Genomic DNA, 15,923 nt, shown 5'->3' on the forward strand with positions numbered 1-15,923 from the left:
TTTCCCAATTGAGGATGTTGTTAGCTGTGGGTTTTTCATAGATGGCTTTATTATGTTGAAGTATGTTCCCTCTAAACCTACTTTGTTGAGGGTTTGTATCATGAATAGATGTTGTACTTTGTCAAATGCTTTTTCTGTACCCATTGAAATTATTATATGGCTCTTATCCTTTCTTTCATTATGTGGTGTATCATGTTGATTGATTTGCAAATAGTGAACCACCCTGGTAACCGAAGAATAAATCCCACTTGATCATGGTGATTTGTTTAATGTTTTTATTGGATTAAGTTTGCTAGTATTTTATTTAGAATTTTGCATCCATGTTCATCAGGAATAATGGCCTGTAGTTCTCTTTTTTAGTGGAGCCTTTATCTGGTTTTGGTATCAGCATAATGCTAACCTCATAGAATGAATTTGGAAGTTTTCTGTCTTTTTTCTATTTTTTTTTCTGGAAAAGTTTAAGAAGAGTAGTTATTATCTCTTCTTTAAATGTTTGGTAGAATTCATCTGTGAAGCCATCTGGCCCTGGACTTTTGTTTGTTGGGAGTTTTCTGATTACTGATTCAATTCCTTTGCTCGTTATCAGACTGTTCAAGTTTTCTATTTCTTACTGTTTCAGTTTTGGTAGTTTATATGATTCTAGAAATTTGACTGTTTCTTCCAGGTTGTCAAATTTGTTGGCATATATTTTTTCATAACATTCTTGGCATGTAGTTTTTCATAACATTCTAACTGTTGTATTTCTGTGGTGTTGGTCGCTATTTTTCCTCTCTCATGTGTGATGTTATTTTTTTTGGTCCTTTATCTTTTCTTTTTGATAAGTGTGACTAGAGGTTCATGAATTTTATTAATTTTTTCAGAGAACCAGCTTATTGTTGCATTGATCTGTTCTATTTTTTTTTAGTTTCTATATCATTTATTTCTGCTCTAATCTTTATTATTTCCTTCCTTCTGCTTGTTTTAGGTTTTGTTTGTTGTTCTTTTTTCTAGCTCCTTTAGGTGTAAGGTTAAGTTGTTTATTTGAGATTTTTCTTGCTTCTTGAGGTAGGCCTGTATTGCTATAGACTTCTGTTGATGTCGATGGGATTTCTCTGTGCCTCCTGAATCTGGATGTCTGTTTCCTTCCCTAGATTAAGGCATTTTTCTGCTGTTATTTCTTCAAATAAAATTTCTGCCCCCTTTTCTCTCTGTTCTTCTTCTGAGACTACTATAATACAAATTTTATTACATTTGATGGAATCACTGACTTCCTTAAGTCTATTCTTATGTTACATAATTCTTTTTTCTCTCTTTTGTTCAGCTCCATTACTTTCAACACCTGTTCCTTCTAGGCCACTACTTCATTCCCCTGCTTCTTCCAGCCAGCTGTTCATTGAAGGAAGCCTGTTTCCAATCTCATTTATTGCATTCTTCATCTCTGACTGATTCTTTTCAAACTAATTTATCTATGTGGTAAGGGTCTCACTGATGTCTTCCATTCTTTTCTCAAGCCCAATGAGTATCCTTATGATAATTGCTTTAAATTCTCCATCAGACATGTGACTTTTATCTGTTTCACTTAGATCTGTGGCTGTGCCCTTATCTTGTCCTTTCATTTGAGATTAATTTCTCTGTCTTGGCATTTTGTCTAAGTCTCTGACTTCTTCTGTATGTTAGGAAAGCCAGTTATGTCTCCTGTTCCTGAAAGTAATGACCTTATGAAGAAGAAGTTATGTATTTCCCAGGACCTACTGTTTCAGGGAGTGTCTCCAGTGTGTGCTGCATGTGCTCTGCTGTTGTATTTTGGCTGTTGTATCTTTCAGCCAATCGTTTGCAAAGGCTACTTGCCTGCAGTGGGCAATGTTTGGTCCCTGGCCTGAATGTGGCTCATTTTAACTTGGTGTGCTCTGGTCTGCCTGTGAAATGAGACCTGGTAACAACTCTACCGGAACTGAAGCCCCGCAGAACTCTCTGGTCAGGAGATGTGTGGTCAGGGCTTGTGCTGTTCTTCTGGGGAGGAGCCTGCCATGCTGGTACAGAGGAAATCTTGACTAGGAAGGGCTGTCCCACAATATCACAGGGGCCTGGGCTTGGTGTAAGCAAGTTAGGCAGCCAGTGTCTGCACTAAGCTCTTTACCTCAGGTGGCTCTGTGTTTATGCTGAGGGGTGATGGAGGGAAATGGCACCAGATATCTTCTTTGTTGCCAGAGAGGAATCTCCATGAACACTGCCTGCCAGGGACAAGCCCCAAGAAGAGCAAATAATCTTCCCCCTGTGTGTCCCAGATGTTTTTCAGATTGCTATTTCCATGCTGTCTGCCCCAGGTTGTTTGCCTGCCTTCTTTCCAGGAACAGGGCAGTGCTCTCCAGTCTCTACCCACCAAGCCCTGTGACCTTTAACACTCTAGGTCTTAAGCCCCATTGGTTGCAAGAAACTCACAAAATTCAGCCCCTCTCATTTTCCAAGCTAATGGCTCTGGGGAAACATTCTCCTGTGCATTCCCCTGTGTGCTCCTCACTCTCTAGCCCTTCTCTACAATCACAGCTCCCTCCACTCCATAGCACCTGTGATCCATTTCTCCACTAGACCACATCTCTGCACTATCTACCGTCTTTTATGTAGACTTTCCTCTCCCTTTAATTGTGGAGTTTGTTCTGCCAGTCTTCAGGTTGATTTCTGGGGTGTTTAGGATGATTTGATAGTTATCTAGTTGTGTTTGTAGGATGAGATGAGCCTAGGGTCCTCCTACTCCACTGCCATTTTGAAAAATCTCCTTAATAGTTGCATTTTTAATGTATTAGTCTCTGAAATCATGTAAAAAATAAGTGTAGTTGTGCACCGTTATTTTAATAATACTACCTTTTATAATTTCCCATCTATTTACCTTTACTGAAATCTTTTTTTAAACATTTACTCATTTTTGAGAGACAGAGAGCAAACAGAGTGGGGCAGAGAGAGAGGAAGACACAGAATCTGAAGCAGGCTTCAGGCTCTGAGCTGTCAGCACAGACCCTGACAAGAGGCTCGAACTCACAAACCATGAGATCATGACCTGAGCCAAAGTCAGACGCTTAACCGACTGAGTCACCCAGGCGCCCCTGAAATCTTTATTTATTATTATTTTTTTTTGTATGGCTTCAAGTTTCTGTTTATTGTCCTTTCATTTCAACCTGCAAGACTCCCTTTAGCAGTTCTTACAGGGCAAGTCTAGTGGTAATGAACTCTGTTAGCTTTTGTTTACCTGGGATTGTCATAATTTCTTTCTTACATTTGAAGGACAACTTTTCTGGAATAGAATTATTGGTTGACAGGTTTTTTTTTTCTTAGCATTTTGAATCCCTTATATGTGATGAGTCACTACTCTCTTGCTGCTTTCGAAATTCTTTGTCTTTTGAAGGTTTGTTTGCAATGTGTCCTGATGTAGCTCTCTTTAGGTAAATCTTACCTAAAGTTTACTGAGCTGCTTGGATGTTTATATTCGTATCTTTCATCAGGTTATGAAGTTTTTGGCCATTCTTTCTTAAGTATTCTCTCTTCTCCAGAGTTCTGAAATAGTTACACCAGGAAGATTCTGCAATTGTTGTCTAGATGGGAGACAGATTTCTGGTGCTTCCTACTCCTCCATCTTCTCAGAATCCTCTTCTTGTCAACTTATCTTTTAAAAATTGTTTATTTATTTATTTTGAGAGAGAGAGAGCAGGACAGGGACAGAAAGAGAAGGAGAGAGAGAGAATCCCAAGCAGGCACTGTGCTGTCAGTGCAGAGCCTGACATGGGGCTCAATCTCATGAACTGTGAGATCATGACCTGAGCCAAAATCAAGAATTGGATGCTTAACCACCTGAGTCACCAAGGTGCTCCCTTATCAACTGATTTTTTTAATAAAGTGCAAAGTATTTTTGATTGAGAAGGGGTTGTCTTTTCCTTTTTAAAAATTTTTAAAATTTTTAAAATTTTTGAATTTTTAAAAAAATTTTTATGAATACAATTTATTGTCATGTTAGTTTACATACAACACCCAGTGCGCACCCCAACAAGTGCCCTCCTCAATGCCTATCACCCATTTCTCCCTCTTTCCCACCCCAGCTCCAAAGTGGAACACTCAGAGACACCCTTAGTTTGTTCTCTGTATTTAATAGTCTCTTGTGGTTTGCCTCCTTCCCTCTAGGCTTGTATCTATTTTTCCCCCTGGTTTTTCAATAAATATTTCTGGAGGGGTGCCTAGGTGGCTCAGTCAGTTAAGTGTCTGACTCTTGGTTTCAGCTCAGGTTATGATCTCATGGTTTTGTGAGTTTAAGCCCTGCATCAGGCTCTGTGCTGGCTGTGGAGCCTGCTTGGGATTCTCTCTCTCTCTCTCTCTCTCTCTCTCTCTCTCTGCCCCACCTCTGCTTGCACTGTCTCTGTCTCTCTCAAAATAAGTAAATTTTAAAAACTTAAAAAAATAATTAATTCTGGAGAAATTGAATATCCATATAAAAAACTCTCAAAAAAAAACCCAAAACAAGATGAACTTCAACCTACATCTCACATCTTATACAGAAATTAATTCAAACAGATCATGACCTGTATGTTAAATATACAATTATAAAACGTCTGAAAGAAAATATGAGAGAAAATCTTTGTGGTCTTGGATTAGGCAAAGAGTTTTATATATGATACCCAAAGCATGATCCATAAGAGACTTTTTAACTTATTAGATGTTATAAAAACCAAAATTATATGTACAGAAACAGTCTGCAGAGGAAAGGTTAAATTTAAAGTATCCACCCCTGGACTGGTTCATGTTCTTGCTCCATCCCGTCTGGATGGCCATCCTAGTGTTTGTCTCTAAGGAGGTGCTCTTTCTTTCTCACAAAGCACTTAGCATCTCACATATCTGGGAAGTCAGAAGAAACCAAAGCAATAAGTCAAGAATCACTAGCGCTTGTTGTAGGAGCACTGGGCTGGGAGTCAGGGCATTCACATTCAGCTTTGCCTTAACTGTGTGGTGGAGGAGAGAACCCTGCTATGCACACAGTGATGCAAAGCAGAATGACAGAATTGCTGTGGAAAAACTGAAGAAGGAAGAGAAAGGGGTTTGGAGAAGGCATCCTAGTGGGGCAAGCATCTGAGCTTAGTTTTGGAAGATAAGCAGAATGTTGACAGGCAAAAACAGATAAGCATGGAACAGATATGAGAGGTATAATCAGCAACCCCCCCCCCATCCTTTATAATCCCAGGATTAAAGTAAAAGGAACACCACTCACTGTTATAACTAGGCCCACAAGTACATTCGAAAGAGACAGGTCACCCAGTTGGAAAAGAAGTAGAGGGAACTTTACAGGTGGTGGTGCCAAAGCTGAGTCTTGAAAGGTGAGCAGAAACTAGCAAAAAAAAAAGGGCAGATCTGAGCAAAGGCCTGGTATGTGGAGCCTATGCTGGATTGACAAGAGAGTGAATATCCAGGATGCCCTGAGTGTTTGACACCTGGAGGGCCTGGGAAGAGGACGTGTCTGTCACAGGGAAGGGGGCCCCTGTCATAGAGAACTTTGAGGGGAACATCATAGAGTGCAGAACTGATTCTGATTCTGGGGATCCAAGGAGGATTCCCAGGGAGGATGGTGACATATTTCTTTATCTGTAGCCCTTTGGGAATACAATCCTGGAGGCAAAATGGATCAGCCAGCCACATCGCAGAGGAAGAAGTTCATTGTGATGTAAAATATGAGAAACCGAAACTAGTGCTGTGGAATTGAGAATGAAGGAAAACAGCAGTAAAGAAACATTGGAGAAGTAGGTATGAAGCCAGAGGTGAAGGAGAGCGAAAAGCTGTCCAAGACTCACTGAGTTGGCCACAGCCTTGAAAAATAATTCAAAGAGAAGTTAAAACATTAGCTTGGACACCACAAGTAGTGCTTATAAACTTTCACGACCATAGCGAGTGGGTTAAAATTTTCTTTAGAGGGGCGCCTGGGTGGCGCAGTCGGTTAAGCGTCCGACTTCGGCCAGGTCACGATCTCGCGGTCCGTGAGTTCGAGCCCCGCGTCGGGCTCTGGGCTGACGGCTTGGAGCCTGGAGCCTGTTTCCGATTCTGTGTCTCCCTCTCTCTCTGCCCCTCCCCCGTTCATGCTCTGTCTCTCTCTGTCCCAAAAATAAATAAAAAACGTTGAAAAAAAATTAAAAAAAAAATTTTTCTTTAGAGCTCACAGACTACTTCTGAGTTCAGCCTGGATTTCTTATCTCTTGCCCAGATCCCTAAACTGGGTTAGATATAAGCTGTGAAGATTTAGCTAGGGGCTTGAATCAAGGAAAAATAGTTTCTTCACAGAAAGATCTTAAACATTTGTTGAACACTGATTTTCTTGTCAAAGATATTTAAACATAACTCTAATGTAAATTACAGCGTATATTTGCTTTTATCTTCAAGGAATAATACAGAACCAGATAAATTACAGTAATTTTCCATTTTGCAACAACACTTGAGGGGCAGGGCCCCTGATGCATTCCTTTGATCATTGTTGGTCATTGGACACCCCTGTGTGCCAGGCAGTAAACTGGGCATTGGGCAACCAGAAGTGACCAAGACCAACATTGTTCCTACCTTCATTTCTAGTGAAGAAGACAGGCACAAAACAGGTATGAAGAGTTCAGGCAATGCCCCCATTTCCTTCTTAATTTCAAGATTAAAATAAAAGGAATTTCCTTGCTTTTTTTATTTAAAAAAAAATTTTTTTTAACGTTTATTTATTTTTGAGGCAGAGAGAGACAGAGCATGAACAGGGGAGGGTCAGAGAGAGAGGGAGACACAGAATCGGAAACAGGTTCCAGGCTCTGAGCGGTCAGCACAGAACCCGACACGGGCCCGACGCGGGGCTTGAACTCACAGACCGCGAGATCATGACCTGAGCCGAAGTCGGGCGCCTAACCAACTGAGCCAACCAGGTGCCCCGGAACTTCCTTGCTTTTATAATTATGTCCATGGGTACCTGGGTGGCTCAGTCGGTTAGGTGTCCGACTCTTGGTTTTGGCTCAGGTCATGATCTCACAGTTTTGTGGGTTGGAGCCCTGCATTGGGCTCTGTGCTGGCGGCGTGGAGACTGCATAGGATTCTTTCTCTCCCTCTATCTCTCCGCTCCTCCCTGACTCATGCTGTCTCTGTCTCTCTCAAAAATAAATAAACTTAAAAAAATAATTATGTCCAAAAGTTCATTCAGAAGAGAGTTTGGTCATCCAGATGAAAAGGAAGCAGAGAGAGCTTTGCAGACAGTGATGCCAAAGCTAAGTCTTGAAGAGTGAGTGGGAATTGAAAGAGCAGTGGGGTTGTAATATTCTACAATGGGAATATTTGTTTTCTAAATCACCTTTTGTTCTAATATATTTTTCTTTATATTTATTTTACAGCATTTAATTGTGTATAAGATTGAATTTTTTTACATATTCATGGTGAATCATGTCATTTTGAAATTACCCTTTCAATCCCAATGAATAACTTTTTGTCTTAGTCTCTTTAGTCTGATATTAAAATAACTGACCTTGCTTCATTTTTTTTTTAATTTTTTTTAACGTTTATTTATTTTTAGACAGAGAGAGAGGCAGAGCATGAATGGGGGAGGGTCAGAGAGAGGGAGACACAGAATCCGAAACAGGCTCCGGGCTCTGAGCTGTCAGCACAGAGCCCGACGCGGGGCTGGAACTCACGGACCGTGAGATCGTGACCTGAGCCGAAGTCAGCCGCTCAACCGACTGCGCCACCCAGGCGCCCCGACCTTGCTTCATTTTGATTAGCATGTACCTAGAAAATTTTCTTCTATCCCTTTGCTTCAAATGTTTCTGTATCTTAATGATTTGCTAAGTTTGGCATAAACAGCATACGACTAGGTTTGTTATTTTTCATCCAAAATGGCGATCTTTGACCTTAACTGGAGAGTTTACCCCATTAATAACTTTTTATTACTGATTATGTAATAAAATATGAACTTGAAATGTGAACTTATTCCTACTTTCTTACATTTTGATTTCTTTCTTTCCTGGCTTTTCTATAAATCTTTTTCTCTTTTCTTGACTAAAAAATTGACTTCTGTGTTTTTGTTTGTTTTTCTCATTGCTTACTACACAATTAAAATAATAGAAGATGGCAAAATAGTAATGACACGAAATTATTCAAAATAACCGGAAATGATAACGGGATCAATTTTCCTGTCATATACAATAATGCAATGATCAATCACTCCAATATATGAAACTTGGTATTGACGCCAGAAGAGACAAATGTATCCATGTGGGCCTGAGGTGACGTTCTGAAGAATGGCACACGTGTAGCTGTATCATTTCTCTGTAACCATGTTCTTGTAACTTTTGTCTGTATATCAACTCTGCAGAGGACCTTGAGCAAGCAGAAAGCCAACACATCCAGGAAGGGGCGGGGCTAAAGTCGCTACCGGAACCAGAAGTAGCTCCGTCAACCATTTCACGGCACTTGCCTGGAGGCTCCGGACCGTTAAGCGTCTGTTCGGTGCTGAGGTATTTTTAAGGGTTTTGAAGAGGGACTGTAGGTTCTGTGACTGGAGAGGTGTGTGTGTGGGTCATTAAAGTGGATTTTGGCGTTGGTAATGGCGGGGTCAGGTAATGGGTTGGAGTCGGGATAGTGACTCGTTGCAGTTTGAGTTGAAAGCAAGGGGTCACTAATTTCCGTCTTTCTTTTCTCATATTTTGGTCCTAAAGTTCCACATTTGGGTATGTATTGCTTTCGGTCTTATTAAGTGATAAGTTTTTTCCAATTTCAGTTATTTTACTTTTTACCAAGAGTTACTTAAAAGTGCCTTTTCAATTTTCAAAAGTTAAACCGTTTATTAATTTCAAATGCAACTTGTTTGTGCCTTATGTGATACTCATTCATTGGAATGTGTTCAGACTTCCTTTAAGGCTAATTTCAGGGTCAGTTTTTTATTAATATTATATCTCTAGCTCAATAATAGTGTGAGTTCTCCAACTGATAATGGTCTTATTCAAAAGTGTATATTCTTTCAGTGTGTGTGCCTGCTCTTTTAATCACTGAAAGTGATTTGTGTGTGTGTATACATATATATGTGTATATACAAAATGTATGTGTGTGTGCATATCTATATCTATATATGCACACACACATAAATTTTCAAAAGTTTTGTATATTTATATATTTTACTTGGTGTCACTGGGTTCACATAGGAGTACTTTTCAGAATAAAGATCACAAAATTATTCTAGGTAAGTGAGTCAGGGCAGACAGGTCATGATCTGGCATGTGCATGTGGGGAGTGGGGGCGGATAGGGCTTGGCATGGCCTAGGACATGGAAGGTAAGGCAGAACTGGGTATGTACAGGAAGTGGGAGAATCAAATGAGGCTGAGAGAGTCTGGGAAGAGGGAAGGGCCTTGTATGTTTGTATGAGGCAGGGTTAGGTATGCCTTGGCGTAGTGTATGGGGCTCACAGGGCTGGGACTGTAAGGTGAGACAGAATGTGTCCAAGAGGGCAGTCTGGCAGGCGGGGCCTGGAGAGACTGGGTAGGGCAGGCAGGTGGGTGGAGCATGTCTGAGGTGTGGGGTCATGCATGTTTGGGTGGGCTAGGCAGAGGTGGCTTATTCGGGTCCATGGTACAGGGCAAGCAGGGTGGCAAGTATGTCCTGAAGGATGGGGCAGGGCAGGCTGTATTGACCAACTGTGAAGGAGTGTAGTCCAGCCTTTTTGGGCAGATAGGCAGGGCTTTATGCATTTCGGTGGGCAAAATGGGGGTGAGAAGGACCAGCCAGGTGTGTCTGGATGAAGTGGGCAAGCAGGGACAGGTGGTGCCATTCAGTCCCAGGCAGGTGCAGTGGGACCTGGCCATGTTGGCCAGAAGGTGGGACCAGGAGTGTTGGGACAGGGTAAGTCTGTTTCCACTCAGTGCTGACCCAGAGTCCTCCTCCCATCATCACAGGAGCCCTACTTGTAATTCCTGGTCTCTGGTGAGTTTAGGACACAGGGTGGATGGGGGAGTGGAGCTAGTGCAAGGGTTTGCCCTTCACACTGCCCACTGCCCATTCAACCACAGCTTCCTACTTTGGAATGCAGAAGCCCAGGCTGTCCCAGAAGTACCAGGTGCCGGCAGTGCCGTTAGCAATAAAAGAGGCCTCTCAGATAACAGCCTCACTCCAGCTGTTGTCTGAAAAGGACCTTCCTCAGGGCTGGAACCTATGCCAGGACATTTGGAGAGGGGACTTTAGACAAAGCCTGATAAGTGTATGGCAGGCCTCTGGGTGGAAAGAAGGGGACAGTGAAGACAGAGAGGGTCATCAGTTTGGAGAATGAAATGAGGCAGCGTCCAAGTATCATTTAAGAAACAAGTTGAGAAGACCTGCCAGCATTTTCCCGGCCTACAGTCCTGGATGAGTGACACTGAGAAGTTTCCGCTCCTGGATCCTGCAATGCAGAAAGAAGCAGTGAAAGTGAAGACAAAGAAGTTGGATAAAAAGGTGGAGTGCAAGGCGACAGAAATGGTGGAATGGGGGGCGTGAAGACAGGGGTCGGGTGGAACACAGGGCTGGGTTGCGAGGTTAGGAAGCTGACATAAACTCTCCTGTCCTTGCCTCGACCACTCTTGTCCCACAGAAAGAGGAGAAGAAGAAGAAGAAGAAGAAGAAGAAGAAGCAAAAGCTCATGTCAAAGCATAAACACCAAGAGAAGGCAGATGCCAAGGATTTGGCCTCGCTGCGGCAGTGCCTGGGACCTGGCTGTGTGTATCCTACCCGGCCAGGCTCCAAGTACTGCTCAGATGATTGTGGCATGAAGCTCGCAGCTGAGTGAGTGAAGTTAAGCGACAGGGTGTGGAGTAGGGCATAATATATGCCATCCGTAAGTCTGTCTATCCCTCTACCTGTGTATCCTCCCACCATTCATCCACCTACCCACCCATCCATTCACCCTTACAGTCACCTGCCCACTGAACCACCCATACACATTCCATCCACCAACCCACGCATCCATCCTTATAGTCATTTACCCACCTATCCATCCACCATTCAATCACCTGTTCACCACCATTCGGTCACTCACCCATTTTTTTCTTTTGATGTCCCTACCTACCCATTCCATTTCTTGTTGCCTCCTTTTCTAGCCGCATCTATGCGATTCTGCCCCAGCGCATCCAGCAGTGGCAGAAGAGCCCCTGTATTGCTGAGGAGCGTGGCAAGAAAATGCTTGAGCGCATCCACCAAGAGCAGCAGGACACTCACACCCGCCTGAAGGACATGGAGTGCCATTTCTATGAACTTGAGGCCATAATTCTGCGTGGCAAGCAGCAGCCTGTGTGCAAGGATGAGGAGGTGCGTGGGAGTGGGTGGGATGGAGCAGAAAGGTATTTGCTATCTTGCCCACTCTTCACTGGCCCTTCCACTGTCCTGTGCAGATCAACAAAAGTAACAGGAACAACGCAAACCTGCAGATCTTCTGTGTCTCCTGCGGGCAGTCAGTTAAGACGCATGTCGCCCTGCGCCACATGGAACACTGTTTTGTCAAGGTTAGGGAATTGGCTGGGGGAAGAGGAGGTAAACGTGTTTTTGGCTGGGTGGGATCCATGAGGAGGAGGGCATGTTTGGTGCCTGGGTGTTTGTTGTAAAAATGCAACACACATCCATGGTTCTACCCATTTGTGCTTCTCTTCCATCCTTAGTAGGAGGGCCAAGACTGGAACATCAGCCAATGGTGAGGGGGGACATTGGCTGGGCAGACAGGAGCATAGGAGCCACAGGGACAAATGGGTTGTTTGGGGCTTGTCATGGGAGGGCATGCTGTGTAAGTCCACAGTTTCTCCCATTTGTACTCTTTCTTCCCAGTATGAAGGCAAGTCGTCCTTCGGGTCCATGTATCCCACTTGCATTGAAGGGTGAGTGTGGGTGCTAGTTGAGGTCAAAGGCATGATGTGGACAGGGTCAGGAGCAGGGTGGGAAAGATCAGAGGGTGTGTTCAGAGGCAGAGGTGGATAGGTTAGTGGCAGGGTATGGGTGGGGTTAGGGACAAAATATGGGCTTTGGGGTTCAGGTGGGACCTCCCTTCTTCTGACCCTTAGCACTTCACTTTCATCCTCCCCCCCCAGGGCCACCAGGCTCTTCTGTGATGTTTACAACCCAAAGACTAAGAGGTACTGTAAGCGGCTTCAGGTGCTGTGTCCTGAGCACTCGAGAGATCCCAAGGTGATTCTTCTTTCCCTACCTCATCATCTTTCATTCCTCCCCTTCTCCCTGCCATATTCCTCTCTTCCTCTTTGCTTGATTGCCTCCTATTTCTTTCTTCCTTCTGCCTGACTGCCTTCATATCTTCTGACCAACTCCCATGTGTCCCCTTCTCCCTTTCTGACCACCCCACATTCCCTGCTCCTTGCTGGCGGATCACACTTTCTGTTCTTACTTTTTCTCTGCCTGACCTACCCCCCTACATTTCTCTCTCCCTCCTCTCTGCCTGGCCATCTCTGTTTCCTTTGCTCCTCACTGTATAACCATTCCCCATTCTTCTCCTTTCCTTGCTTGACCATCATACATTCCTTTCCCACCCCTTGCTGGACTGTCCCACCTCCCTCTCTTCCTTACTTTCTGACTTTCCTTCGTTCTTATTCTGCATGCCTCACTGCCTCCAGTCATCTTCTCCCTTCTTGTCATCTCCTGAATCCTTTCTTCCTCCCTGTTTAGCCAACCCCTATTACTCCCACCCTCCCTGTCCCATTCCTCACTTTTTTTCCGTGCTTTACCAACCCTCTTCCATCTACTTCTCTCTGTCAGACCTTCCCTCCATCCTTACTCTCACTCTGGTTTGATCTCTTTCTGTTCTTCCATCTTTTCTGCCTGGTCACCTCCATTCCTCTATTCCTGCTTATTTAACTTCTTCCTTCATCTTCTGTGCAGGATAATTCCCCTTTTGCCTCCTCTTCTCTACCTAATCCCTGAATTCCTTTCTCCCCCCCCCACCCCCGCTGAGTTATTCCCCGTTCTTCTCCTTCCTGCTAGAGTGCCCTCCATTTCCCGCCTGATCACTCCATTTCTATCCTCCTCTGTACCTCATCATCCCTTATTCTTCCTCACAGGCATCAGATGATGAGGTGTGCGGTTGCCCACTGGTGCACAATGTCTTTGAGTTCACTGGTAATTTCTGTCGCCTACCTAAACGCGCGTGCAACCTCCACTATTGCTGGGAGAAGCTGAGGCGTGCTGAGGTGGACCTAGAGCGTATTCGCATGGTAGGCCACAATGGTGACTGGGGCTGAAAGGGTGGGATAGCATCCTGAAATCCTTCTCTCATGTTTACCTCCCACAGTTGAACAAGCTGGAAGAGCTACTTGAGCAGGAGCACAAGGTGCGCACAGCTATGACAAACCGGGCAGGGCTCCTGGCCCTGATGCTTCACCAGACAGTCCAGCATGACCCGCTCACCACTGACCTGCGCTCCAAAGCAGACAGCTGAGCCCTGCTTGACTGAGATCCTGTACCCAACACTCCGTGCAAGGGAGACCCTCAATGAATTCTTCACACACTAGTTCCCATAACCACTTTTTTCTTAGGTCATCTTAGAGTTTCTCTGTGTTTCTCTGTTCACCATTTGGTCTCCTGTCTCTGTTTGCCCCTGGATGGGAAGGGGTCCTCAGAATCGCTCTCTGTTGCCATCATTCCCCATCCCTCTCTCTCTTTCTTCCCTGAAACTTGGCAGGGCCAAGGATCTGCTCTGCCTTCATCCCCCACTGTCCAGAACTTTGTTGACAAACTTTGGAAGAACAAAGGATATTAATATCCCCTGAGGGCCCTCTAACCTGTCTCTCTGGCCACAAACCCAATTTCAAACCTCTGGTGGCGGTGGGTGGCAGTGCAACTGTACTTAGGAGGAGGCTGCAGTGCACATGCAGAGTGGCTGTGAAGTGACACCCACTCAGGGCTCAGTGGGCCCTCTTCTGTCAGGGGAGCTATGACCTTATAAAGAAGGCGCCAATGGCTTCTGGTCCTGGCAGTCCCCCATTCTAGGCCATCGGACGTGTAGTTGGCACCTGATTAGTGCACAGCCCATTCATCAACTTCTATGCAGTTGTTAATATTCCCCAGGCCAAAGGTGTTACCAAAATGGGATGGGAGATAGATGAGTGTAGGATAATCCCCCCCTGATGATTCCACTTGGGGACACTGAGGAGGATTCAAGGTATCATGGCAGTCACGCCCCTGCCCATGTTGTTCCACACCTTATCATCATATGAGGTCCCAGCTCTTTTTGTCAGCCTTGGCCCCTGCCAGTCCAGTCCTGGTCTGTCTCCCCCAGCACTTCCTATCACATCCTCTCCTGCTCCCTCCACCACACTGCTCTGGGTCTGTCCTTTCCAGCCTGCCCTGTACATTGAAGCCCCTTGTGGTCATGACCGTTTCACACCTATGGAGTTGCCAGAGGAAGACTGAGACCTCTGCTGTATCTGCCTTTGTCAGCCCCAGCCAGGTCTCCTGTGGAGGTGTGTCCGATAATGCTGCCTGTGGGTACTGGCATGTTTGAAATGACAGACTTGAACACTTTTCTTAACTTTTCTCCACTCACTGGTCCCTTATGGTTTTTTTCATTAATCTTCATAATTCCTTTTTTCCAGGGACTCACACATTTCACTTAAATGGTTAGGTATGTTGCTCTTGACTTATACCCAATAGTCCCCCATAGTTAGTTTATATTACTACCTAACCTCATGTAATGTCTCCCCTTTAAATTACTAATTAGTGCACTTTTGTACTTCTCTTGATCAGATTTTCCAGGGGCTAAGCCACATAATTAATTGATTATTTGAAAGAACTGGCTTTTTAATTTATTCATATTCCTTATTATATTTATTTTATTTATTTAAACTTTCATTTTTATTAATTCCCGCTTCTTGATATTTTGTTTGGTGTTTCATTTTCATATGTTTACTTCATTTCTTTGTTCTTGTTCTGATCTTTTGAAGCAAATTCTTAACTCAGTTATATTAGTGTGTCCAGTCTCCTGTTTATATAAGTATAAATAAATAGATATAGATATAGATGATATAGATGATATAGATATAGATATAGATATAGTAAAGGATTTCAGGCCACACACTTTCCTCTAAATGCACTTATAGCTCCTGAACTTTGGTATGAAATGTGAAACTTCAGAATTGATTTCTCACTTTGATCCTAGCTGTTGAAGAAAGTTTCTTAGTGTCTAACTATTAAGTATTCATTATTTTTTCTTTCTTTTTTGTAATTATGATTTTTCTATGATCAGAGAATGTGGCCTGTTGAATCTAAACTTGTAGGGGTGCCTGGGTGGCTTACTCGGTTGAGTGTCTGACTTCAGCTCAGGTCATGATCTCATGGCTTGTGGGTTCAAGCCCTGCGTTGGGCTCTGTGCTGCCAGTTCAGAGCCTGGAGCCTGCTTCAGATCCTGTGTCTCCCTTTCTATCTGCCCCTCCCTGGTTCACACTCTGTCTCTCTTACTCTCAAAAATAAATAAGCATAAACATTTTTTTGAAAAAAAAAAGATTTTCTTTGTAGGTCATATATTCCACTGAATTGAAAAACTTTCATGTATATGAGAAGAAAATATATTCTTTGCTAGGTACAGATTATTCATTAAGGCTTTCAATCTAGTTTGATGATTAATGTTTCTTTACTCTGATTCTTTTTTTTTGTCTACTTCAACTGTTATATTACAAAAAGATACAATAAATGCAATAATCTTTTAAAACACATTCTCCTTGTGGTTCTGTGTTTTGCGGGGGTGGCGGGGCGGGGGGGAAGCAGTATCCTAAATTGTATATCTTAGGCCATATTGCAGCATGACATTATGTATTTTCCTTGTTCTGTCTTTTTTTGTTTTTCCTTGTTTGAATGCTTTTAACCTTGAGTTTAATTTGATAAGTACATCACCACTGCTGCTTTTATTTTGCTGCCACTCACCTTATGTATCTTTGCCTAAATC

General features: G+C 43.5%; 1 protein-coding gene across 1 annotated transcript; it reads left to right on the forward strand.

The window, feature by feature from the left end:
* The first annotated feature begins 9,535 nt into the window (after positions 1 to 9,535).
* On the forward strand, positions 9,536 to 15,258 carry LOC121026090 (CXXC-type zinc finger protein 1-like). Its single transcript, XM_040468912.1, has 8 exons — positions 9,536 to 10,444; positions 10,599 to 10,771; positions 11,086 to 11,293; positions 11,377 to 11,487; positions 11,804 to 11,853; positions 12,064 to 12,160; positions 13,045 to 13,197; positions 13,275 to 15,258. Exons 1-8 carry the CDS (start codon positions 10,358 to 10,360, stop codon positions 13,419 to 13,421), a joined length of 1,026 nt encoding a protein of 341 aa, XP_040324846.1. The 5' UTR covers positions 9,536 to 10,357; the 3' UTR covers positions 13,422 to 15,258.
* Positions 15,259 to 15,923: the final 665 nt, after the last annotated feature.

The sequence above is a fragment of the Herpailurus yagouaroundi genome, unplaced genomic scaffold (assembly GCF_014898765.1).
Source record: "Herpailurus yagouaroundi ecotype Mexico unplaced genomic scaffold, PumYag 67793, whole genome shotgun sequence".
In the NCBI taxonomy this organism is placed as follows: domain Eukaryota; kingdom Metazoa; phylum Chordata; class Mammalia; order Carnivora; family Felidae; genus Herpailurus; species Herpailurus yagouaroundi.

Excerpts from the sequence above, each read along its gene's own strand:
- LOC121026090 (XM_040468912.1), top strand. The coding sequence starts at position 10,358 with ATGAGTGACACTGAGAAGTTTCCGCTCCTGGATCCTGCAATGCAGAAA. Across the intron at positions 11,294-11,376 it reads CTGTGTGCAAGGATGAGGAG|ATCAACAAAAGTAACAGGAA; the intron begins GTGCGTGGGAGT and ends TGTCCTGTGCAG. Across the intron at positions 13,198-13,274 it reads ACCTAGAGCGTATTCGCATG|TTGAACAAGCTGGAAGAGCT; the intron begins GTAGGCCACAAT and ends TACCTCCCACAG.